We start from the raw sequence: 25,915 nt of genomic DNA, 5'->3' as shown, positions 1-25,915 counted from the left end.
ATGAAAAAAAAAAAAAAAAAATGAAAAGTCATCATTTAAGCGAGCGAGCCTCGAAATGTCAGTGTGAAAAATTTCACCCTAAAGGGTGTATGACCGGTATTAGCACCCTATTGGGAATTAAGTAGCTCCTGAAACATTGCAAGGAAGTGTTCTGATTTCTTTACTTCTTTACTTCATTACTTCATTACTTCTTTATTTCCTACTTATTCCGTCTTTCCTACTTTATTCATACCTAAATTACACTGTATAGCGCTACTTCCTGAACTTCTTCAATGGGTCCACCTTCCTCTTCTTCCAATCTTTTCCATTGCGTCCGCCTCTTCTCCGTTTCCTTCCATTAGACCTGTTAAATGGCACAAATCCAACCTGTGATGGGTTCTTCCTGGCCACCTTTGGAAGAAGATAGTCTGGAACGTCTTTCAAGTTCTGATCACTCCTCACTTTCGAAACTGCCTTGTCATGCCTCAATGTAGCTAGGTCTTCCGGATTTTCCTCAAAATGCCTCTTCAACTTCTCAGATGTGATCAACTCCATCTTGATTTCCCTCAAGCGGGCCTCCCGGATCGCTGCCCTTGTAATGGACCTGAAAGAATCCTCCATTCTGTATCTAAAATTGTCCAACTGCGCTTTGTCGAACTGGTAAGGCTCGAGTTCATATCCAAGCTTTGTCTGGGCTCTTCTAATTCTTTCCATCACCTTTTCATCTTTTCTGGCCGTTGCGAGACTTGATGCTCTGTGCTTTCCCCATTCCTTTGCATCGACAACAAATGAAAGCGAAATTCCAGACTTTCCAGCCCTTGCCGTACGTCCCACTCTATGAATGTATGCTCTTGAGGAAGTTGGCAAATCAAAGTTCAAAACGCATGCCACATTCTTAAAGTCCACACCACGAGAAACTCCGTAGTCCGCTTTCTTGGAACTCTTGGAACTCTTCTTTTCATCCTTATCTTCTGCATCCTGCTCATTCGACTCGTCGGTCGCTATTAAAAGATGGTAGACGTTCTTATTGAACTGCTCAACGATATGCAGACGAGAGTTGAGGGGAAGCTCCGAGTTCAATATACAACTCCTGATTCCGAAATTCTGTAGGTAAAGCTTTAGCCTGTATCCTCTGTCCAGATCATTAACAAATATGAGGATCTTTCCCTTAATAAGATTCAACTTTAGAATCACGTAGATGAGGAGGAACTTGTCCAACTCCCCGGTCTTGATATAGTATTGCCTAAGGTCCTTGTTATCCTCACTCACATCTTGCAATCTTAGAACTGCTGGCTTGGTGCAAAACCTCTTCTTCAAAGCATCCACGTCTTCGTTCAAAGTTGCACTCATCATAAACACCTGGACACCCTGCTTCATGTTTAAGTACTGATCTGAAAGCTTCTCCAAGTCATCATTATAGCCATAGCTTACCACCAAATCCACCTCGTCGATCACAAAGTACTTTAAGTCCGCAAACGTGAGGTTCTTGTGATTTTCAAATATGCTCACAAGTTTAGACGGTGTTGAAATTATAATCTCTGGATGCTCATCCACAAGTGAGCTCAAAAGATCATCCCCAAGAGACTCTGTTGCATTTAAAAGCCTCACTTCCTTGCTGCAAAACACACATAGATCATTTAGGAAATCGCTCACCTGCTTTGACAATTCCTTTGTGGGAACCAGGATTATTGCTTTGGTATGATGCTCTGAACTTCTACTTCCTTCCCTATCTGTAAGAATTGACTGTATAATTGGAATGCAGTAGGCAGCAGTTTTTCCGGAACCCGTCGATGCTCTTGCAATAATGTCCTTCTTGTCTTCCAACGAAAGCTTTATCGATTGGGTCTGCACTAAAGTAGGATGCTCATATCCAAGTTTGTTGATTGCCTGAATGAGCCGTGGATCCAAATGGAGCGACTCAAAGCTGACATCCTCATCCACGTAATCTTTTGCAACCTGAACAGCCATATCTGTATGCACTCTATTGTATGTAGATGGTGAATAAATAGATGGTATGAGTGCAAGATAAATCGGGCTAGATAAGGCAAGACATATCTGCAATATCAGGAAGCTGAAAAATTTTCGATAAAAAAAAAAAAAAAAAAGCTAACAAATCAAAAAGATCTCCCACAATACTAAACCAGATATACATCGGTGATACTAAACCAAATCAAGTTAAAGTACTTTAATTTACACTCTTCATACAATATGTAGTAACTATTAAGAAACTAAAAGCCCAATCAATGTAATTAACGAGAGTCCGGGCCAGGATGGTAAAAGTAGAAATCACCAAGCTCTCTCAGTTCTTTGCAGAATCCTCCTTAAGAGTGACAACTCTGTTCAAAACAAGCTTCTCATCAGAAGACTCCTTATCAACACAGAAGTAACCAACTCTGACAGCCTGGAAACGGACTGTTTCAGGGCCCTTTTCCTCCTTAATGGAGAACCGAGGGTCCGAGAATGGAATATTTAAAGGAGACCTAGCCTCAATATCTCTAAAGGCAGGCTCGATCAAAGCACCACTAATAACTTCCTCGGACTCCTTGTTGAGATCAGCAAGGTATCCATCAGGGTTGGAGTCTGGATTCTCGGACTTGAAAAGCTGGTTGTAAACACGGACCTCTGATATTTTCACAGGCGAGTTCTGGGACTCGGAAATCGGAACCCACTGGATGTATGCCTTGGGTTTCGACTTCTTTCCCGTATTCTCCTCCTCTATGTACTCGGCGTGGACCAAAGCCGGCTTTCCGGTGTTTTCGTCTTTCTCAACTGACTTCACTGCAATATTGTGTGGAACCCTCATCAAACCAACCGGCTGGCCAGGTGCCAAACGGAAGTAACCCTTGGATTTCTCATCCCGGTAGTCGGATGCATCAATATAGAAGATTTTGGTCAAAGTCAAAGTGTGCGAACCCATGGAATTGTTTCCTGGCTTGTATGGGAGCTCAACAGTCTCGCCAAAGTCGTCCGGAACGTTGTCCAAAACAACCTTCAACGGATCGACGATCATCATCAACCTTGGAGTGGTGTCGTTCAAATAGTCGCGGACCGCACTCTCAAAACGAGTCACCTGAATGTTGGTGGTGGAAGTTGTCACACCCAACGTGTTGATAAAGGTCAAAATGGCCCCTGGAGGAACTCCTCTTCTCCTCAAAGACTCCAAAGTGTAGAGCCTAGGGTCATCCCACGACCTCACATACTTGCCTTTGACAAGTTTGGCAATCTTCCTCTTGGACAGAACTGTTCCAGTAATGTTCAACCGTCCATATTCACGCTGAGGTGGTCTGTACACATGCAAAACGTCGCAAAGCCACTCGTAACTCTTCCTGCTCATGATAAACTCAGTCGTGCATAAGGAATGCGTGATGTTCTCAAACGAATCGACAAGGCAGTGCGTAAAGTCGTAAGTTGGATATATTTTCCACTTGGAGCCAGTTCTTGGATGTGGCTTGTCGAGCACTCGGTAGGCCACCAAATCCCACATCTGGGGAGAAGGAGAGTTCAAGTCCTGCTTCATTCTCAAGGTGGCCTCTCCCGGTTTGTAGAATCCATCTCTCATCTTCCTGAAATCTGCCAACGATTCTTCTGCAGGTCTCTCTCTCCATGGAGAGGCCGTTCTCTTGCCGCCGGGCGTTCCGTCGGCTTTAATTCCTCGCTGCTCCTTCACCTGTTCCGGAGTTGAGTGGTCCACATACCCGTATCCAGTCTTAATAAGCTGCTCGGCCAACTCGTACAACCTGTCGAAGTAATCTGACGAATATGTGATTTTCCAAGGCTTGTATCCAAGCCATTTCACGCACCGCTTTATGGAATCGAAGTAAATCTGGTCCTCTGCCTCTGGATTCGTGTCATCAAAACGAAGATAACATTTTCCATCGTTGTACTTCGCAAATCCGAAATTCACCATGATGGCCTTCGAGTGGCCAATATGCAAGAATCCGTTCGGCTCTGGTGGAAATCGCGTGTACACGTGACCTTGGATGAAATCACGGTGTGCCTGGATCACATCTGACCATTTTTGAGGCTCTTCTCCCGGCTTGTGAAGATCCCCAAGAAATCCCTCTGTAAACATGTTGTGTGACTTTCCAGAGGTCAAGTCCGATTCTGCATGCTTGGAATCCTTCTTGGCATTCTTCGCCTGCTTCTTCTTGCCGCTTTTCTTGGGCTTCTGGGTGTCTCTCTCGTCTTTTGGTCCTAGATACTCGAGCAAAAATGCATCAATGGTAGGCTTGAAGAGCGAGGGCGATGCCCATTTGAGCGCCTTGATTCCCTTGACGTGTGCAAAGATCTTAGGCACTGCTCTGTACCTGGTAGCGATGACTTCATCCTTGTTTTCCTCAAAGTACTTGCCGATTTCTGCCTTAACCTGAGCTGGAGAAACGTTTATTCCCACACCAGACTCTTCCTCAAACGCCGCCTCGTTAAACACAGCCTTTGCATCTTGGTCCTGATGTGCCTTTATGTACTTGAATGCCTCTTTAATCTGCAAGTTTGTGGTGAGCTTGTCCGACACAATATACTTGACTAGTGTATCAATGTGCTTGAAATGCTTTCCCTTAAGCATGTTTGCCACATTATGCAATAAAGCATCCTTTGACTTGTCAAGCTGTTCACCATTCTGAATGCTTCCCGTCAATTCAATAAGTTCTCCCAATGATTGTGAGATCTTTTTGTTGCTCATAATCTCCTTGATTCTCTTATCATCAAAACCAACCTTGGAGAAAAGCTCCACGAGCTTATCCTCGGAAATCGGTTCTTCGCTTGCCATTTTGTGTGTTTGGTACTTCAGTCAAATGTGATTTCAATTCAACAAAATCTATGAATAATTATCGCTTTGTATTGTGCATACCTGCAGGTATGGTTTTTTCTAGAGTTCAACTTTTCATTCTCAACGTTTTTATTCCATTTTTTTTTTTATTTCTCCTTTTCTGTTATCTCACCTCCATTTTTTCTAAGCAAAAAAAAGACCTCTAAAAATCTGAAATTCGCTCAGCATCCCTCCTGTTCCTCTTTGCTACATTATGGTGGAACATTTTTACCTTTTTTTTTTTCTTCTTTTTACTATCTCATCTGCTGCCTTGCAGCCTGGAGGCACATCACCAAAATCCAGATAAGGAAATCGGCTCCAACCATAAAGCACAAAAAACATAACAGAAGTGATATTCCTACATTTACGTAAAACTTAAGGAAATCCTAGTAATATCAATTAAGGCGAAAAGAAAATACATAGCCAGCGAATATATAGCAACAACGTGTGCAATGCGATGAAATAGCCCGTAACAAGAATACAATGAACATATGCAACCACCAAGTAAAAAGCATATCAGCGATAACAATAAAAAAAAACGGCTGGTTGGTTCATGTGCAAGAAATGCAAATAGCTTCTTTTTTCCACTCTAGACTCATTTGGAATAACAAAGAAGAGATTGAGATAATAAGATGTGTGATCCGGATAGGATCGAATAAAATAAAACATGCTGTATCAGCGTGCGCTAGAAATAAAAAATAAAAGACATAGCCAACGAATAATTAGCGCAAACAATGGCACTACCGGCGATAGCCGGAATGTAATAATCAGGAAGAGTGGCATATCATAATAACAACGGACAAAGATGACTTTCGTGTACTTCACTTAGCTCAAGCATAATGAAGAAAAGTCATTATTTAGGCTACGGCCACCAGCAGCAGCTGCTGCTGCATAATTCATATGGCTTGGGGAGTTGTAAGAAGAGCCTGCAGGATTTGTATCAGAACCACAGAAGCAGAAGTTTTTGACGATCTGATTGTAATCATTGAAATCGTTCACTGTGCCAAAAGCAACGGGTCTGGGTCTTTGTGGAGCAAATGATGGCTTTCTTGCACTCATGAAGGCCTTTCTATAATGAATACTAGGAGCAAATTCAGACCGAATGGCAGATGCAGGTCTGGCAGACCTTGGAATGCGTGCTGCGTTCAACGAAGCAACAGATAGATGATGTGTAGCCAGAGATGATATGCATGATTCGGACTGGATCTTCTTCAGAAGATAGTTCTTGGCCTTCTTTGGCTGGAACTCGAACTTCTCAGAGGAGTTGAACGACTCATTGAAGTTATCGTTCTTCTTGAGCTTAAATCCAACATCATCTGGAGCAAACAGCGACCGCTCGACCGAACTGAACGATGTACGAGATGAGGAATGATGACCAGAAACTCTTACTCCGGTAGTCGAACCAGCTCTCTTTAGCATAAGACTGAAATTCCGGCCATGGTTGCTATCCCAGTATACGTGACCACCGGATATGTACTGAACGCAGTACTTGACACACACCAGAGGCTTGTTGCTGCATATAGAGTCAAGCTTGAGGATAAATGAGAACTTGTCATAACTTGAGGATGTGTCCGAGTACTTGAAGATGTGATTGGACGAAATGTAGTTCGCGCTATCCACCTCCATGTAGCTTTTCCAGTCATCTGTGGTCAACCGTATAACGATCTTCTTCTGGTACGCCACATTTTTGACATACACAAAGCCGATCAACGACGTTCTCGAACAATTCAGTTTCACCGACTCCAAAACGACGGGCCGGCCGGTCGAAAATCTGGCAAAGTTGACGTCCATCTTGGATGGGGCAGAGTCGTTTGACACGAGTTCCCAACACTCTTCATTGCCAAGCAAAGAGTCATTATCTTCTTCTTCTTCATCAGAAGAACCAGAAGACATTCCAAAGTCCCAAACCGGCTTTTTTGAGTGCACATGGTGCACAGTTGAGGTCTCTTTGGACACGGCGGCCGGCTTTTCTGTTCTGAAGAAGAACTTCACGTCTGCCAACTGTGGTGCAAACCGAACGGATTTCGAATTTGGCATCGACTCAGATCTGACCAAGGATGGAAGCTTGAGCGATGACTTGATAGGCTCACCAGACTTCTTTCTGAGAAGCCTTGGCCTCTGTATGTGAGGCTTGGTTGAAGAGGTATTGTCGACAAATGACTTGGCAATTCTCTTTAATGGAGTTCCAAGAGACTGTCTCTGCAAGTTAGAAGATGAGGAGGAAGAATGATTTGTTGGCTTCGAAGCCATCATGGAGAAGTGTAAGGCAGGGTTGTTGAGATTGAGATCGGTCGGCTTTTCTGACACGATGGTCTTATTTTCGTCATCGCCAACAATCGTCTGATTGTCTCCCTGAGAAATAGTCGATTCTCTGCTTGGGAGGTTGACTGGAACATCAAAAGTATGCAAGCTGCTACTTGAGCCAGTGCTGGAGACAGAAGACAGAGGTGTGGAAACAATAAGTTCGTCATCCGCAGATCGTGACGATGAATCACGTGACGTGGACGATTGTATGGAATCGAACTCCGAGCTCTGATTGGACGTTGAGCTGCTGCCCTTCATCTCCTTACTGATTATTTCATCAGGCACTTTGGAACAAACTAAGGGAACACCTGTACTCTTCGCCGTAACTTCAGAGGATGATGGGGCATTAACCCTTTGTCCCAGCTCACTATTCAAGCAAGATAAATTTGATGCGGTTAGAGGTGCTGTTTCGAACGATCTTGGACCTAGGTATGGCATGATGATATATGTATAAGTGCGGGGCTAAATGTAAAAATGAAAATCAGGCACCTTTGTAAAGTAAATTGATGACAAGCAAATGGACAAACAGCAAAAATTTGGGTGGTTGATCTATAGACTGTACCTTAGGAATTTCGTGTTATCAACAACAACAACAACAATCCAAACGAACAGAGCCTTTATCTATCTTTGCGGATAAAGGAAGAGCGGTAAAAAAGCTCCTACCAACGCTTTGTTCGCTTCACCACTGTTGTTATAAAGGTGGTCCCTAATTTATAAAAAGGGGCACTGCAAATTTTAAATTCTGTCGGCACAGTTTCTTAATAGATAAAAGATACTGGCGATAAAATAAAGTTGTTTTTTTTCTCTCTTTTATTTATCTTGCTCCTTTTCTAGCAGGAGAATGCAATCCACAACCAGACGGCTCCTTTATGTATCTAGCAAGATAGCAATAAGAGGTATAACAGAGTAGGACGTAGATTAGAAGATTTACAAGTAAAAGCTTAGAAAGGAACAAGTCGAACAAAAAAATATCAAAGCATCCAAATTACACGCCGGAATACGTATCAGATATATATGAAGTCCACTTACTAGGACGAAAGGGGAGCGTAAAATGGAATGGTTAAAAAAGCAGCAATAAAGTTAAAGAAAAAAAAAAACAGTAGATTAGGGCGCCCCTCTTTTTTGTTTTATCCCTTTCTCTTTATTTTTCATGAATCGGCTAAGTTTCCAACAATCGGAAGTACTACAAAATAACTAGGTTGAGATTATTCGAACCCCAATACTTATTATGCAAAATTGCCTGATCATATTATTCCCTTGGAAATTTCTTTGTCTTTCCCTCAACAAAAACAAAATATACTTTTCTGTTCGTGATCATTGTTGATTTCTGGTGCTGCCGCATTATCTATCACTCTACTTTTTCTCAGTTAGGGAAATTGCAATTTTTTTTTTCTCCTACAGCTTTCCATCCGTGTTCCGAGTTTTTTTCTTTCATCGCTTCCTAGAAACTACCAGAAACAAGTATGCTCGAGCCACTTTGCAGTTTGACTTTTTTTTCTTCCCGAGAAGAACAGCCACATTGTTTGTTTTGTGTTGTTTTAATCACGAAACAATTCACTCCAAATCTATTTGTTTGGGAAAGGCGGGGAAACGAAGAAGTAGTGAACCGCGAATTTCAAGGGACTAATTTGATACATGGGAAAACGAAGTCGTCATACCTACGGATCAAGTCATCCTTTCATTTTTAATTTCTGCATTGCCGAAAAGGGCTCACACGTCTGGAATTATACTCCGAGATTTCCTGTTGCTAGTATTCCCTGCTCCGTTCACTACTTCAACTTGTACTTCACCTAAACTAGACTTATTACTAATCCATGCTTTTTCACTTTCTTCTGTATTTGCTTTGCCTTTTTTCCAATCCACCTTTTTTTTTTTTTTTTTGTTAGCGGCCATTTGGGCTAAGCCGACCATTCCGGGTATTGGATGAGGGCATTACATTGTTAACGTGATTTCTCCAGGTTTTATTGCTTTATTCATGCAAGAATATTGTATTTTTTTGGATACACGCGCATTGCCTGTTCATCTCCAGGATTGCATTATGTTTATTTTTATTCCTTTTGCTATAAGAATTCATATCGACATTTTATTTATCCTCTTTATTATATTTTTCTCTTATTTTATCGCATTTATTTTTTTTTGCTCTTCGCTCGCGTCGACTTCGTCACTCATAACTCAACATGAGCTATTAAATTAAATACCTGTACTATGACCAAGCAGTAGGTCATAAACATGTTCATTTATAACATTATTAGAATATGAAAAGCGCAAATAATTTACCATTCAGCTCTTTTAGGAATATATCGGAATACATTTCGTGAATCATTACCCCACAAATTTAAGTCGGAACAACGTTTTCCTGATACAAATTGTGGTTTCACAAATCCTCGTTCCCCTATAATGCAGATCCTGAAATTGATGTCACATTTTCCTATGCCTAATCTAACATATCATTTTGGCCCCGTATTTTTAGTCATAATAACAATAAGATCATCTGCATGTCATTGCTTTTGATAATCTGCTCTTTATCTCTTCTTCCAACCCCTATGGATATTCCGTTTCGGACTTTTTCTGTTGTCTCTTCCGAAATGTGAAATTCAACTTCACTGCGTTATCGGTGTTGATTTCAGTTGCTTTTGGCACTGCTCGGCAATTCGCTCGAATACAATATTTTTTGTTGGATTTTTTCCGTCTTCAATTGCTGCTTCATAATTTCGAAGTCCGACATTCATTTCACTTTGTGTGACAGTTACGATAAACGAGGAAGAAGTGCATGCGTTCACTTTCCGCAACATTCAACATGACTCTCGAGCTTATCAATAATAAATGTGTATGAACTTTGTCACATATTACGTAAATGTGTCACTTTTACGGCGTTCAATGTCGATTATGTATGTGATACTTGGCATTATTTATTTTTTATTTTTATTTTTTTTGGGGCGCTAAATTGCTTGAAAGCAAGTGCAGCATTTTCGCATCTCTAATTATTTCTTAATTTGTAACACTAGGGCCGTGACGAAATACATGGAGTATGATATTTAGGATCGACCGATATTTGTATACTTTATTCTCTTGACACTCTAGATCACAGAACAACACCAACATAAGAGAGTAAGTATAAGCCTGAGTGATGACAGGTGACCGATTGATCCTCAGCTACTGAATGTACATTCTATACTTCCGTAAATAAAACCACCCGAGTAATTTCCGAATTAATTTTTGTTTCAATTGAACCGGGCTCAAAAAAATACGGCAAACTAAATCCACAAACGTGGAATAAGAGGCTACTTATTATCCCTAAACATCTTTACACTCCTTGAATCAGATGTTTACAGTACTGTATATTTGAAATCAAGACCACCAGTAGAGAGAGGGGCCAGAGCAAGATATGTGAATATAGAAGTTTATATTTCTCCGCAAGCTCTGTTGATCATAAATACCTATTTGATGTACTCGTAACAGATCCTAAAGGTCTGTCTAGTCAAAAAGAGAATCCGACATATGATTTGCGATCTTCCCAATTATTATATTTATGTACAAATAACAAGGACAGTGGTTAACATATATGGCACAGATATCTGTATTGTTTCGGGCAAATATGTCTGCATTTCATAAACCAGTCTAGAAGATTATCTTGTAAAGGTTAGAGTCCAGTACTGTAGACACTAAATCCACACAAATGTAAGATATGCAAAAGTACTTACCACAATTGCACATTTAATAAGATCAGTAGTGCTAGCTATGTGTTGACAGATGTACAAAAGCGCAAGTCATAAACTCATGGCCCCGTTTTCATACTTTGTTCATTAATAGTGAAGGTCGTTGGGTTATGGCTGATACCAAAAAATCTAGGATAGTTTCTCTTTTTGGAAGTTTTTACATACCAGCCGCGATTTTTTTTTTTTTTTTTTTTTTTGGTCTTTCGCTTTCCCTGGGACTGACATATCTATACATTTGAACGGCAGTATAAAAGCTTCTGTGGTACTCATTTTGGAAATGTGGCCATAAATTATTTGCATTATGATAAGGATAGCGTTAAATGTGTTTAGGAAAGATATATGGTAAACTTTGAGCAAACGACAGACTAACCTACTCATAAAATTGTCACATCGCTAAAGTGACCTTGCAAAATTTTTTTTGCCTTCTTACCGCCCTGAAATGGATATGGAATTTGCAGATTAAGGAATATTCATGATGAATAAAGCGAAACAGTGACAAATATGGGCCAAATTCAGTTTGTATGGTTTCCGAAATTGTTAGTTAGCAAATTCTAATGCATTTGGAATTTTGTGATACCAGCCATTTCAGATATTTCAGGGAAATCCACAGAGAAAGTTTTCGCGATGATGCGCGACAAAGAAATTAGGCTCTGAATTTAGAAATGTCTTGCAGTAGAATCCTGTGTGAGTGGCCGAAATAAAGAAGCAATGTGAAAAAAGGTTTTAAAATATATTATTTTACCTTTAATTCCCTTGTATTGGGGCCAGAGTGAAACACCTGTTTTCTCGAAAAGGGAATTTGGAAAAGCCAGCCAACTTTAACTGCCACTAAGTTTGATGGTGGCCGGGACGTATATATAATGTCTCAAAATTACTTTTTTCCCAAGGAAAGAAAAGAACAGAAGTAAGGGACTTGAAAGGGCCTTTTCGGCTATCGTCAACATCAGTCATTCATTTTCCTTAACAAACAAGTTATAATCAAAGTCACATTAGTATTCAAACAGTCATTCATTCTTTTGCTTGAACCAGGACTCAAACCAACTGTTAGACTACTACAAGATTATCAACGATCACATTAAAGTACATAAATATAGCGATAATTTTTTGCAATTGCTTTCACCGACAACGACAATAATCTTTGATAACAAAATGAAGTTCAGTAACATCATTCTCTTGGGCTCGGCACTTCTAGCCGAAGTGTTTGCAGCTCCAGTTGAGCCGAATGGGTATGAAGAAGATAAATTGGATGGTATGTACTACCGGAATGATGAAGGTAAAGCAGTCAGATTGGGAAGAAGAGACATTGATACTGCAGACATGCCAGCTGGTGCATGGTATAAAACCGTGACCACTTCAGTTGATGGCAAGTATGGCACATATCTTGAAGTCGTCTATACTTCGACAATCAGACCTGCCACCACCTATGTTGTGACGAAAGACTTACTACTCCACAAAGACGCTACAAAATGGTGAGATCACCACTGTTTCTTCGGTTGCAAAGTCGACAACAACACAATCTGCTGTAATTGCAACCGACCCAGCAGAAGCAAGTTCAGAGGCAACTGCAACCAGTAGTGAAAACAGCAGTCCCGAAGAGACGGAAAGTTACGATTACAGCAGTACAGGTAGTGACTTTGGAAGCTCGATTCCAGCCTCAACCGTTGCTGAAAATTCTACATCCTCCGCATTCTCCACGTCGAGCACACAATCCACACAGTCCACACAGTCCACAACTTCAAGTTCCGCATCTTCTACAATAACTTCATCACCTGTGAGCAGCTCGGGTGTGCAGAAAGTGACTGCTTCTGTCAGCTACTCCTTCCCTTCGAGTTCCGATTCTGAAGACAGTGTTTCGTACACTCCTTACTATACAGAAACGGCAGGTAATGGTGTGTGTATCGTCTACTATGCAGAGGATGACGAAACAGAGTCATACGATGATGATACCCCTTACACTACGATGACTCTCACCTCGGTTGTTGCTACTGTTACTCTAACACGGAGCTGATTTAGCCAAGGCAACTTGAATACTCTTAGATCGGAAAAAGAAAGAATAAATTCAGTGGTAATAAGAAAAAGCGGTCAGGTGTATGATGCAGAAACACACGTTGAATCCAAGAATATGTGAAAATCTGGATCCATTACAAGTATTATTAAATAGTGTGGAGACTCCTGAATTTTTCACTTATCTTGGCTCAATTGTTTTTCAGGCTACCGTATCGGCTGGAGTCGCAGTAGAAAAAAAAAAAAAAAAAATTTAATGAAGTAAAACAACGTTGGTCCGGGTCGGGCCTGACAGGCACAGGGTAAAAAATTTGGTTAGTTGTTCGGTATATACAACCAGTACTTATAACCCATAAACATTGTACTTTCTATAATATAAAACAAATATTTCGTTTATCAGATCTTATGTGCGTACACTCGCTTCTTCTGGTGTTCTGAGTTGTTTGACCTGTGAAATACTACATAATCTGATGTATAGTACCATATTACATTTTCATGAAAACAGGAACACGCTCGCTCTTTTTCCATTTCACGCTCTCATTATAGGGAATAACGCGTTTCCCTTCTCTTATTTTATTTTTTTCTTCTTTTCATCATCAGTATCTTTTTCCTCTTTCAAAGTTTTTCGTTCACTCACGAGGTTGCCTTTACTCCGCTAGATTTCCTTCTGCAAACGCGAATCTTTTTCGCACATCAACTCCTTCACCATTGTTTGCGTATTTACTGCTTTACGTCTTGATTTATTTTTATTGATCCAACTCTTCCCTCAACTGCATCCATCTTTATTTCTTCGATTTTCTGTTTAAGCAACAATTTTGCAATCCCAAACCAAGCACATCACTCACTAGCTATACAAATTAGATTCCCATTTGCTTACAATCATGAGCAGAGTAAATAAATTAGAAGGCAACTCAGAGGCATCTCCAGACTTAGACAACTACGATGGAATAGAAGAGGTTGCACAGGTACAGTCTCTTTTGAAGGTTAAGGAGAACGATGTATCATTATCAGACGTGTCAAGCCAGGTGAAGCGGGTTGCAAAGAAATTAGACAAAAACCAGTCTTTTTCCGACTCACCAGAACTGAGCCCTGAACCTTCTATTACACATCGTTCGAACACTGAGGCATCCTCCGAATTACAAAGTAAACCAGATTCCTCGGGTCTTGATCTTGAGTATGAGACATTCAGTGGTTCAGTGGCAGATTTTGCAGATTCCACGAATGATCAAATTGCAAATAATGGGGATGATACGTCGGCTGACTCTCAAAATTCGGAGTACTCCAATATGAACGATAGTTCAATCACAGCAAGTACATCGGCAGCATTTTCTTCAAAGGAGAAAGACGAAACACCACAAATCAAGGTTGCAAAGCGGTCGTCAAAACAAAATGAAGATACAGTGACAGATTTCTCCAAAATCAAGTCGTACCGAGAAATTTCTTCGGGAATTAAAACCAAGGAGGGAAAAGACAACACATTGAAACAAGAAGATAGAAAACTTCAAGAACTTACAAGCGGGCTTAAACAGTTAACGGTTCAAATCAACAAGCTCAGGCGTGAAATTGAAGTGGTTGATGAGCTGATGCCGGATACATATGAGGGATCGCCTCTTGCGCAGTCTACAGATTACAAAAAGTTAAAGTTTGCACGCGAAAAGCTTCACGAGAAGAGGGAAGCTCTGAAGAAAAAGAGATACGAGCTTGAAATCAAGATAAACAACAAGTTGAAGCATATTTACGGCTCTGCAGACAGTGATCGTGCTCAATACTGGGCGGCAAAGACGCGGAACTTATGATTATTACAGAATAGTGCTTTAGTTGTATATACTTGGGACGCAAAAGACATCTATTGGCAATATATGAATTCTATAAGAGAAAAGAAGCGCTTTTCAACATGTGGAATACGACTTATTGTTTATAACCTTACCCTGCCAACTATAAAGACGCGACATGTCGACATGCGAGGAATGCCCATCGTCTTGCGTATAGATGTTACATCCGTACAATTTTGCATACGGAGGAGTATACAAGTGGAGGCTGACAGCCGGAACTGTACCGACATTGGTGACTCTATGGACCCCTATCAAGTCGTTGATATATCTGCTCTGATTCTTGTTCATTGGATGCTTATCGTAACATACCACCTCGTTTCCCTGGCCTTTGATTCGGGGATTGTCGAAAAGTTCTTCTTGCAAACTTCCATCCAAGATTTTCATAATGCAGTGTGCTCCCGCATGGTCATGGATTGCAGAACCTTTTTTTGGATTCCAAACTAGAATAAGCAGGTTGGCGTTATCACCAAAGTTTATCACTCCATTTCGGGTGTACCCTTTGTGGCTTTCTTGTAAGGCATATTTTCCCCAATCCTTACGATCAGATTTATATCTGTCCATCAAACTTTGCAGTTTGGCATGATCTATCTCAGCTGGACGGAGATGCTTTGGAACATCCAAAATTTTCTGAAGTTCATCTATCAGCTCATCCCAAGTGAGGCTATTTTCTATCTGAGTGTCGTTTACGGTCATCTTTTAATATGTATATTTTTATACTCGATGTGTATAGAGCTAACTAACCCAGTTGGGTGTGTAAACACCGACGAGTGAAGTTGAATTCAGAATAAAAATTTCGTGTTTTCTTTTAAATGATAACGTCGACAATTACGCAAAATTTACGCTTTCATTTCACTCTACCATGTTTACGCATTGTGATCAATCCTAGGAAGCTGCAAGCGCTGCTTATCACTTTGAATCATGGGTGATCACGCAATCGTAAGTAAAATTATTTAGGTGTACTGGTGCGGCAGATAGGGTATCCTGCATTATGCTGCATGGTACAGCATATTTCGATTTTGGATACTAAAATTTCAGTTATCCAAAGCGGTTGAAGGAATCAAAGGTGTGATAATAATCTTGTTGTTTATCCGCTTTGTAGTGTGATCATCACTTGGTTAATTTTCCTATATCTGAATCATTAATCTTATTCCACTTATACATTTTTACCAACACATTTTTACCACCAAACCCTGAAAATAAGACCCTTGCGTTGGGCGAGAAAAAAAAAATTTCGTGTTCGTTCCATATTTTTTTCGAGACTTCGTGAAATGCCTCTCCTCAATAACTTAACCCTAAGCATAACATTACTCTCTTTTTGAGAAAACAACATAAAACTTTGAAGAACCAATTAGTAGACTAATATTCTTCTTGAATTTGCAAATTGAAGCAAGTACAGATTGTGCATAGAGCTGCTTTTTAGTGGAATTTTGAAACTTAAGTGATGATAACTTTTACTTAGTTGCTTGAATCCGGGTTTGAAATTGTTTTCGTACTTGGTTTGTGTGAGCACTACATGACTACAACGGTATCTGATAATCTAAATATATTCAAATTTCTGCAGAAGTGAAGTGGGACCGGGATTGTGTAATGTGTGCAGTTTACTAACACCGATATTTCATTTCCATCAGATTATATTTGCTTTTCCACAAATGATCGCTGTGTGAAATTAATTGTTTAACTTCGTTGCCAGATATGTCTACAAAGCATAGCAGCGAGAAGCTGGAAAGATTCACCAGACCCCTTCCTATTAAGGTTATCCAAATACCGCCAGTTTATCCAGGAAATCCAGTGTCTTGGGTTGTTGCAGCCTGTTCCTTCATTTATCAAGCAATCACCCTTTGCAACAAGAAAATTGACATTCTGTACGATGAGGAGGAGTGCTGCTTTAAAGTGACAAACTGCAAAGATGCAAACTATCTTTGGGAGTCCGGCTTTTATGGCAAGGGCTCACTTTCACGTTCAGAGCCCACATGGATAGCACGAGCTGAAAAGCGTATTTTGGGAGTTAATGCAAAGGAGATAACGGGTGAGGAGATAGTGAAGTACAGAAGACAATTGAGGGAAGCATATAAAAAAGATAGAAACGAGTTTCTTTTGCGCGAGAGAAATTATAAGTTATCTGGAGATAAGGACAAACTAGCAGAGCTGGAAGTTGAACGTACAAAGTTGAGTGAGAGGCGTGATTTGATTAGTAGAGCTCGTCCTCCATCAAGTTCTTTTAATCAAAATAATCTTCGTGCGGAAGATCGAGAGCTTATGATAGATGGTCACACAGTTCGAAATATCGAGTATTTGCAGCTCACCCACTGTGAGTCTCTCTTTCTCAGTTATATAGGTGCTGCGAGAGTGACTGCTGGCAAGGGTGATGAAGTCAAGGTGCTTTCAACAATCAGGCTTTTGAAAGAGCAGACTTTACAGTTTGGTAACGCTTCTCCACAGAATGATTTTTTGATTCAATTTGTCGTTTACATGCATTACAAGTCTTTGGGATGGTGTGTGAAGAGCGGCCTCAAATTCTCTTCGGATTACGTTTTATATCAGAGGGGCCCACCTTTCCATCATGCCGCTTTTGCCGTTACCGTTATGAATAACACTTCGAAGCAAAGATTGAAAAATTGGACGCATTTCGGATCTATTTTTCGTGTTGTGTCTGCTGTCAAGAAAACAATGATTCTTTGCTATGTTGATTCACCTTCCAAGGAGATGTTCGAACAGGTTTGGAACTCTTTGGATGGACGCGATCCCGAGGGCTTGATCCGATTGCTAAACTTGTACACGATCCAGGAGATTGTTTACAAGAGATGGACGCCAAGTCGTACGAGAGTGTAGACTCTCTCATTGCATACATAAATAGATACAAATATATTTATACAAGCGAGGTTCATTGTAGATTTTTGGATTAAACATGATTATCTATATATTACTATGTGTGTTGTGCATAGTCCCCTATTCACACCTTTCCCTTGTATGCCTTTCTGACCCACGAGCAATCTCGTATCTCACCTTTGAAACCCTTTAAATCTGCTTTGTCCGTCTTGGCTATGCACACATAATTTTGCCTATCGGGAAGAATACACTTCTGCTGAGAATCTGGAAATGGACATGGGCAGTCGATTGGCTTTGAAACACAAGCAAAACTTTCCGGGCAGAGATACTTGCTGCACTCTGAGTTTAGTTGCTTCTTTTGATAGTCAAACTTCTCTTCCTGTTGTCTCATTTGCTGGCCAAACAGATTTTGAAATATATCAGCTTGTACGTATGACACGGTAAATAGTAATGTGAGTATCAACGATAACGGAGTCATGATGTTTTATGCAAATATTGACAAATGACTTGTTTATACTAGTGAAATACAGCTATATTAGTATTGATACCGCTTTGTATGACGCAGAAATAAATCTGTTTGCTTTCGGAACGTAAATCAATGTCTAATTATAATCTTCACTTAACACGTCATAAACGAACACAAGTCTTAAAAAATCAGGTACCTAAATAGAAAACTAGCGAAAAAAAAAAAAAAAAAAAAAAATAGGATATGAGGGACATATGAAAAGTTAACCCTACCATAATATTCGCGTATCTCTATAATCCTCTTAAATGTTGGGCTTTCATAACTACACATCCTTGTTGCACATATACAATTTCCACCTTGATCAATCAAAATGCCATCAGAGCAACAGTCTAAAGACATGAAGGCGAAACCATCTGGTTCGACTGCTCCCAAGCAAACCTCTCCAATGTGGATTACAAACTATAACTTGCTTTCCGGTGGACTTTGGGCATTCATTCTTCTCAACACTATCATAACTGCGATTTTCTTCGGTCAGCCTGAAATGTTCACATTAACAAACAATTGGGTTGTTCTAGTTCAATGCTGTGCAGTTGTGGAGATTTATAATTCTGCTGTTGGTAATGTCAAGTCACCTTTGCTTACTACCGTGATGCAAGTGGCTTCCAGACTACTTATTGTTTTGGGAATTTTCAAGGCTCTTCCTTATTCTCCAGGAAACTATCATTGGGTTTATATTACTCTTTGCATCGCTTGGTCGACCACCGAAACGGTTAGATATTATTATTACGCCGCTAAGTTGTTGACACATGACAATACACCTAAAAAGTTGACATGGCTCAGATACAGTCTATTTACAGTTCTGTATCCCATGGGAATTTCATCTGAGGTCAGCATCATCTACAAAAGTTTAGACGAAGCCCAGTTCGTTTATGGTGCCGTGTATAAATACTTCCTTATTGCTTGCTTAGCAATATATGTTCCAGGATCGTACACTCTTTACTCTTATATGCTTAAGCAGAGAAAGAAGCAGATGAAGAAGCTTGCAGAGGGGATAAGCACAAAAAGGAAGTTGAGAAGAAGTCCGAGTAAGTTTCGGAGGATTATAACATTCTGCATCTTTATATATAGTTGTCTAAAAATCCACAATGATCAGCCATTGCGCATATTATGGTTAAAAGTCATGTTAAGTAAATGTACGGATGTTTCTAATGCTTTGAAAAGCATTTTTCACCCTTGTCTTTTTTTTTTTTTTTGGCACACAGCCAGAGTTATCAACTAGACGAATAAGCGAAGAAATGTAAAACCAACATTAAGTAAACCACACATTATAACAAGTCTTTCAGAGTGTACTTAACTAGTCACCTATATTATTTATTCGACATCATGCTTTCCAGAATATGTGGTGTTGGCTTCAAGACTGGATTTAGAAGCTCATTCATAAAAGCATATACCTTACAGAGCAGAAACACCACTTTTAGATCTTTACATTCTTCACTTTTCGCACATAATCAGGAGCACTTAGATGCTGAACGAAGCCGGCCATTGAAAGAGTCAAATTCACCAAATTCTGAGAAGATTAATGAAGCTGTACAAATTCCAGATTTGACACCTCTCAAATACGAGCAGAACTTGTATGCTACAATTAACATTCATAATCGTCCTTTCTTAGTAACTAAGGGAGACATTATTATATTACCTTTTAGAATGAAACATGCAGATATTGGGGATGCACTTCAGTTTACAGATATTACAACAGTTGGATCAAGAAACTACACATATCACGTCAAAGAAGGATTACCATCAGATGCAGTTACAATCAAAGGAATAATTTTAGAGAAGACAAAGAATCCTATGTATGTGAAGGAGATTACAAAGAAGAGAAATAGACATACCAGACATGTTCAGGTGAAGCATGACCTCACAAAAATCAGAATAACTGAGTTAAAACTTAACGTTTAAGGACAGCATCCACTGTACTCTATTAGTCATTCAGTGACTCGGCTATATTGCTTAGTGTGCCGACACATGGTCAATTATTTCAAGTCCAGACAATTTAGCCACCTTTATTACGGTCGCCCTGGATCATATCTGTAAATGCATGTACATATATCTAAATAGCAATAGACATGGACATATTGTTATAATTTAGTATAAACACCACAATAGTTATATATATTATAAAGACAGCATACGATTTGCAAAGCATTAGGTAAAAACTATGGCCACTGATTGTTAGATACAATATATTTGGTTAATTTATACGGTGGATATTTTTAATGCTTGACTTTTACTTTTTCATACTCCGAACCCTCTCGTACAATTATTAGGCGCGCGCTAAAATTTCTTTGCTATTTTATTTATAATAGATAAGGAAGATAGATAGTCGGCGTACACACACACAATTCTAATACATTTTTATTTGAACATTTGAGTCAAAGAACTTTCTTAATCACAGTGGTATATCTTGGGCTGAGTTTCTTTGATCAGTTTTGTTTTCCTTAAACTCTTTGGGCATTGGAATTGGTGATGAGTTCAAAGACTAATGAGAAAGACCAGATTCCAGAGTTTCTTTACGATCAGTTTCCGTCAGAAATCAACTCATATTCACTGAATTCAACTGATGATTCACCGTACGCATCTATAACACCAGCTCATCTTGATCCTCACCAGGCCACTATGGGATATATTCACCAACACACAACGGAAAAGCATAGTACTAAGGCAAGAGCACGACGGACTTCAGCAGGAAACAAACACGTTGAAAAATGGAATAGTGGCAGGAAATTTGGTCATGCATCGAACCATAAAGTTGAAGAGGAGTCATCTATTTCGACTGCAGATACTCAAAAATTGAATGTTCATACTCCAACTTCGAAAGCCAGCCGAGATTCCACCAATAATACCTCTCCGATATATACAGAAGTTAGCAGTAAGTTTACTTCTTTAATGAACTCAACGGACACTTCAGGCAGCTCAATGTTCGAGTCTGCCGACGAAACAAGTACAGATAGGCATTCTCATGAATTCAGTTCTGCTCATGAAACAATAGGGCCGGAATTTATTCCATCGACTCTTGATCCAGGAATAGGTAAACTGCACAATTCAGGTGAGTCTGAAGATATTAATCGGAAAACGGTGAATTCAAAGTCATCGATAGATACATCACCGATGTCAAAAAGAAGTAACTACCGTGATAGTGTCAGCATCAATATACCCGATCGGTGGTCTCTGTCTCTTCATTCTATGCCTACAGCCAGCTCGTCCTCTGATTCCTATAGTGATGAGGATGAGCCAATTTCAGCATCAATACCGGCGGATGATAACCTTCATTCATCGAAAACGCTTACAAGGGGTGTCCAAACTTTATCTCAACATGAACGTGAGAATTCTGTCACACTGGATACACCTGAAAACTGTACTATGGAGGTTGTTGTGAAATGGTTGCGACTTCACAAATTCAACGAGACTTGGGTGCAAACATTCTCTCGGTACCATTTAGAAAAGGACCGCTTTTATAACTTGCAATCATATGAGAACCTTCGAATGTATTTGCAAGGGCTTGACACTAGTGATACATTTTCCACACCAGCAAGATTTCTTCAGCTTTTGAGGAAGGAGATAGCACACCAAATTATATACAGACCACCTCCATCAATCACAGTTGTTACATCAACAGGTGAGGCTACTTCCCCAATATCAATGGTATCTTCAATAGTCCAATCGCCAACATCTATGCTTTCCAGCGACAGCAAGCTGTCTAATTTCACTGCATCATCAACCGAGTCGTGCGGATCCTCCACTATTGGAGTTCATAATAAAACTGGTACTTCAATTAATGTGGCTCGCTCTGCCTCACAATTAGGGAAATCGAAACTGCCAAAGGTGGAGGAATCTCGAAGAAAGTCGGACTCGTCTGCCAATTCGTCTTTGAACAACAAGTACAAGCTATCACCGAAGTCCTTAACATCCACTGGGTCGAAATTCTCATCTCATATTACTCCATCTGATAACAACATTTTGACATCCTCGAATACTCTTGCTTCTCCTCATGGAAATCTTGGAGAGCGGCTAGTTCCAGTTGCATCTGCTCCAATTCCTCAGCTTCGCAAGCTAAAAGATGCAGAAATTTCATATTCTACGAGAGTAAATCGTCAGTCGATTCCAAAGTTGACAACTGGCTCTCAAAATGAAGTAAAGTCCGAAAGACCCATGACTGCTTCTGGTTCACTTTCTCATTCACCATCTCTTGTCAGAAGGTTTACCAGAAGGCATAAACGGTCCAGTTCTGCTACCACATCCATGTTTAGCGGCACGGAAATGTCAGCTAGTGTGAATACTGATTCGGTGAATGTCAGATCTGATTCTGCAGAGAATAGAAGTCCGACTTCTGCTCAGGGCCCTCTTCATTCTAGAAGCAAGTCTAAAGGTTCAATATCCGATGCTAGTACTCCAAAGGGACTTTTCAACAAGTTTTTTGGCAAAAGCAAGCCTAGTAGCACAGTTGCAATTTCTGAAGAATCACCAGTTAGTCCAGTATCCTTGGTCTCTATGTTTTCCCCTTCGGAATACAAGAAATCAAGGAGAACTTCGTTTGAAGGGGAGAGAAAAAGACTTAGTATGTTTCTGGGAGACTACACCTTTAATGAAAAGAAAAAGAAGTCCACAGACGATTTTCTATCAGGCCGTAGAAACACAACAAAGGGAAAGAAGTCTGTTCCCGCGTTTGAGAAGATTGGGCCCGTGGGAAAAAAGCCATCACCAGCAGGCGTAACAATTCCAGTTATCACTACTTCAAAGCTTCACTATAACCAAAATCATGTGTCATTATCTGCTACAAATATAAGGAAGGCCAAGGAGATTGCTGCTTCGACCAGAAAACTAGCTCAATCGGGCAAAAGTGAGGCCCCGTACTTTTTTGTGGATGATAAATTCAGGCCTTCCAGGGAAGCTGAGGAATCCAAGTTGTACATTTTAATTACTGCAGATAACGTGTCATTCAAAGCCGTTGCCGTGGACTCAATAAAAACTGTTGATGAGATGAAGGATAAGTTTACTAGTGAGCTAGGATTCACTGATGGTGAGCTTTCAAGGTTTTATCTCACCGATTTCGGTTGCAAACGAGGTGAAGCACTTGAGGAAGCAGAACTTCAGAAACTGCTTGATTCCAGATTTTTTGGCGGCGTGTGTAAGTTATACGTGCAGCCACTAACCAAGCTGAAACCGATGACCAGCAAGGATGGAATTGGGCTGTTAGAATTATCTACGACTCAACAGATTTCGCTGAAGGGAAATTCAGAAACTGATTCTGATGGTGCAACCCTAGCTGAGGATAATAAGCAGCAGCAGAGGTCTGTACATCCGGCATACGTAGATGAGGCCAGCGAAGAGATACTGTTACCAAATCAAGCGCACTTCACTAAAAACGAGAATACTTCGCGGAGATCAATATCAGAAGGTGCCGTCTATGATACAACAAGACAGGGATCACTAAGAAGACAGAAATCGGTCATGTCTCAGCGGAAAATGTCCTTTAGAGGTACATCGACAGCCTTTCCTGGTAGTCTTGCCACGAGCTACTCAGATCATCTTGCCAGGACAACTTCATTGAGAAGAGCACCTTCTGGCAGCATATCACGGTCGAAGCTCAAGAAAAGAAGTCCTTCAATCACCCGAGCAAAGTCTATTGCCAGGACCTCTGGTGATTACAGTTCAAGTGAAGATCGAGAAAATGGAAGAATGAGGTCTTTTCGAGTGATCAGATCTGAACGGAAAGAGGTTGACTTTGATCAACGAAGAAAGACACCTTTTGTTACTCCATCAACTGACATGTCTTCTTCCAGAAGGCTTTCAATGTCCGGAGCAGCTGCAAATTTGGTTGCACTAAGAAGTGCACCACCTCCTCCAGATGACACCCAAGCCTCAGGCTCAAAGTCTTTGAAATCTGTTTCTAAAGTCAACAGAAAACCACCTCCAGCGTTCCCACCTGAGACACTGGAACTTATGGAAAGACGAAGCTCTTTAAGAAAGTTGATAAGTCTATCCAGGAAGTCAACAATTAGGAGAAAGAACACAACCGCTTCTGTTCGAAGCCGGTTCGATCCATTCGCAGAAAACGAAGTGAACTTCGCCGATGCTCCAGAGCTGGACTCTAGCAGTACATCAAGCGAGTCATCTTCTGGTTCAGACAGTGATCTTTTTGCAAAAGTTCCAACGAAACCGTTGGCCAATGCAAATTCCGCAGAAGAAGAGGAAGATTCAAGCGATCATGATGATGATGTATCAACCATCGATAGTAATACAAAGCATGAATTGGATTCTAAGGATGTTAAGGCCGTTTCCTTTTCATCGGATGCAATTGAGAAACCTTCCGGAAATTCTGGTCAAGCTACCGGTCCAATATCTGATGCTGTTGAGAATAAAAGCTTTGGCATGAACTCCACGAGTACTTCGAACACATCGAGATCCAAGACCGATTCTTCAGAACTGTCCTTTACTCTTTCCTCATCGGATTCATCGTTAGATATTAGACCCCCTGCTGAGGTTGTCTATGACAACTTGGAGTTATACTTTCCGAATGCGGATCTTGACAAAATGATTATCGACGAAGTTGTTTCCCCACCTGTTTCGCCAATAGTGGAACATCCAGATGTTAAGAATAATGTAATGAAGGAACACCGCAAGAGAAAGCCACTTAGAAGTAAACCTACTACTCCAAAAGTTCACAGAACTGTTAATAAAAGCAATTCTTTGGGTGGGGGACAATTCCATAGGATGAAGAGTATTCGTATAGTTGCCCAGGAAGCTAAGAGAAAGGCTGTAATGAGACAGAGCTCTGCAAGACGTGGCGGAAATCTGTTGAGAAGAAAAAGCACTAAGATGTGGGGTCAAAAGGTGATAGAGGTGACTCCTGGGACCTCTTCAGAGGTGTATGTGAACAAACTACGCGATAAGAAGGGGAGATTTAAACAATTTGCCTGGGTTAAGGGTGAACTTATTGGTGTGGGTACATTTGGAAAGGTGTATCTTGCAATGAATGTCACTACAGGTGAGATGATAGCCGTCAAGCAGACAACAATTTCATCGAGATTCCTTGATAACAGAGAGATGAAGGAGCTGGTGAAAAGTTTCAAGGCCGAGGTGGAGACACTGAAGGATTTGGATCATGAGAACATTGTCCAGTATTTGGGATTTGGTATGAAGGATAATACGTACAGCATATTTTTAGAGTACGTGTCTGGTGGGTCTGTGGGTCACTTGATTCGGAGCTATGGACAATTCCCTGAGGATTTAATTCGTTACTTAACTAAACAGGTGCTCCAAGGGTTGACATACATCCACTCCAGGGGAATTTTGCACCGTGATCTGAAGGCCGATAATCTTCTTTTAGAGAATGATGGTGTTTGCAAGATATCTGATTTCGGTATCAGTAAGAAGTCCAAGGATATATATTCGAATCAGTCGGCAATGACTTTCCAAGGAACGATTTTTTGGATGGCACCTGAGATTATAGATGCGAAAGCACACAATGGTTACAGTGCCAAGGTTGATATATGGTCTCTTGGGTGTGTTGTCTTGGAGATGTATGCAGGTAAAAGGCCATGGCATGATTTTGCAGCAGCTGGTGCAATATTTCGATTGGGAAAGAAATCTGCTCCTCCTATTTCAAAAGAGACAAAGAAAAGAATCAGTCCATGTGGTATGAAGTTCCTTGAAAGGTGTTTTGAAATTGATCCAGAGAAACGTCCAACTGCTGCGGATCTACTGAAGGATGAATTCTGTCAGGTCCGTTCTGAGTTCAAATTTGAGAACACGGAGTTGGCCAAAAAGATGAGATATGACAACGCACAGGAGAGAAGAAGAATGCAGTTGCTGAAGACTAAGACCAGAAACTAATAAAAGAGGTGCGTTTTTTAAAAATTATAGATTATTGATAATGTGGAAAGATGTATACGATTATAATGTATTATATTTTTGATGAGTA

At 40.4% G+C, this 25,915-nt stretch overlaps 11 protein-coding genes across 11 annotated transcripts; 6 read left to right on the top strand and 5 right to left on the bottom strand.

Moving 5' to 3' along the window:
- Positions 1-252: 252 nt before the first annotated feature.
- BRETT_002000 (uncharacterized protein) lies at positions 253-1,947 on the bottom strand (the record flags this gene model as incomplete). The annotated part of the gene is made up of 1 exon (XM_041280538.1): positions 253-1,947. One exon carries the CDS (start codon positions 1,945-1,947, stop codon positions 253-255), a length of 1,695 nt encoding a protein of 564 aa, XP_041138329.1.
- A 331-nt stretch (positions 1,948-2,278) lies between these two features.
- Positions 2,279-4,747, bottom strand: GLN4 (Glutaminyl-tRNA synthetase; the record flags this gene model as incomplete). Its single annotated transcript, XM_041280537.1, has 1 exon — positions 2,279-4,747. The coding sequence occupies one exon, from the start codon at positions 4,745-4,747 to the stop codon at positions 2,279-2,281; it is 2,469 nt and encodes an 822-aa protein (XP_041138328.1).
- Positions 4,748-5,611: 864 nt separating this feature from the next.
- BRETT_001998 (uncharacterized protein) lies at positions 5,612-7,528 on the bottom strand (the record flags this gene model as incomplete). The annotated part of the gene is made up of 1 exon (XM_041280536.1): positions 5,612-7,528. The coding sequence occupies one exon, from the start codon at positions 7,526-7,528 to the stop codon at positions 5,612-5,614; it is 1,917 nt and encodes a 638-aa protein (XP_041138327.1).
- Positions 7,529-11,955: 4,427 nt separating this feature from the next.
- On the top strand, positions 11,956-12,814 carry BRETT_001997 (uncharacterized protein; the record flags this gene model as incomplete). Its single annotated transcript, XM_041280535.1, has 2 exons — positions 11,956-12,231; positions 12,263-12,814. 2 exons carry the CDS (start codon positions 11,956-11,958, stop codon positions 12,812-12,814), a joined length of 828 nt encoding a protein of 275 aa, XP_041138326.1.
- Positions 12,815-13,691: 877 nt separating this feature from the next.
- On the top strand, positions 13,692-14,606 carry BRETT_001996 (uncharacterized protein; the record flags this gene model as incomplete). Its single annotated transcript, XM_041280534.1, has 1 exon — positions 13,692-14,606. One exon carries the CDS (start codon positions 13,692-13,694, stop codon positions 14,604-14,606), a length of 915 nt encoding a protein of 304 aa, XP_041138325.1.
- A 93-nt stretch (positions 14,607-14,699) lies between these two features.
- Positions 14,700-15,335, bottom strand: BRETT_001995 (uncharacterized protein; the record flags this gene model as incomplete). Its single annotated transcript, XM_041280533.1, has 1 exon — positions 14,700-15,335. One exon carries the CDS (start codon positions 15,333-15,335, stop codon positions 14,700-14,702), a length of 636 nt encoding a protein of 211 aa, XP_041138324.1.
- A 999-nt stretch (positions 15,336-16,334) lies between these two features.
- On the top strand, positions 16,335-17,471 carry BRETT_001994 (uncharacterized protein; the record flags this gene model as incomplete). Its single annotated transcript, XM_041280532.1, has 1 exon — positions 16,335-17,471. The coding sequence occupies one exon, from the start codon at positions 16,335-16,337 to the stop codon at positions 17,469-17,471; it is 1,137 nt and encodes a 378-aa protein (XP_041138323.1).
- A 121-nt stretch (positions 17,472-17,592) lies between these two features.
- Positions 17,593-17,946, bottom strand: BRETT_001993 (uncharacterized protein; the record flags this gene model as incomplete). The annotated part of the gene is made up of 1 exon (XM_041280531.1): positions 17,593-17,946. The coding sequence occupies one exon, from the start codon at positions 17,944-17,946 to the stop codon at positions 17,593-17,595; it is 354 nt and encodes a 117-aa protein (XP_041138322.1).
- Positions 17,947-18,304: 358 nt separating this feature from the next.
- Positions 18,305-19,125, top strand: BRETT_001992 (uncharacterized protein; the record flags this gene model as incomplete). The annotated part of the gene is made up of 2 exons (XM_041280530.1): positions 18,305-19,019; positions 19,088-19,125. The coding sequence occupies 2 exons, from the start codon at positions 18,305-18,307 to the stop codon at positions 19,123-19,125; spliced, it is 753 nt and encodes a 250-aa protein (XP_041138321.1).
- A 192-nt stretch (positions 19,126-19,317) lies between these two features.
- Positions 19,318-19,893, top strand: BRETT_001991 (uncharacterized protein; the record flags this gene model as incomplete). The annotated part of the gene is made up of 1 exon (XM_041280529.1): positions 19,318-19,893. The coding sequence occupies one exon, from the start codon at positions 19,318-19,320 to the stop codon at positions 19,891-19,893; it is 576 nt and encodes a 191-aa protein (XP_041138320.1).
- Positions 19,894-20,460: 567 nt separating this feature from the next.
- Positions 20,461-25,827, top strand: BRETT_001990 (uncharacterized protein; the record flags this gene model as incomplete). Its single annotated transcript, XM_041280528.1, has 1 exon — positions 20,461-25,827. One exon carries the CDS (start codon positions 20,461-20,463, stop codon positions 25,825-25,827), a length of 5,367 nt encoding a protein of 1,788 aa, XP_041138319.1.
- Between the last annotated feature and the right edge of the window lie 88 nt (positions 25,828-25,915).

Source organism: Brettanomyces bruxellensis, chromosome 9, assembly GCF_011074885.1.
Source record: "Brettanomyces bruxellensis chromosome 9, complete sequence".
Classification (NCBI taxonomy): Eukaryota; Fungi; Ascomycota; class Pichiomycetes; order Pichiales; family Pichiaceae; genus Brettanomyces; species Brettanomyces bruxellensis.
The sequence above is the reverse complement of the archived record's forward strand: the minus strand, read 5'-3'. Positions and strand labels throughout refer to the sequence as shown.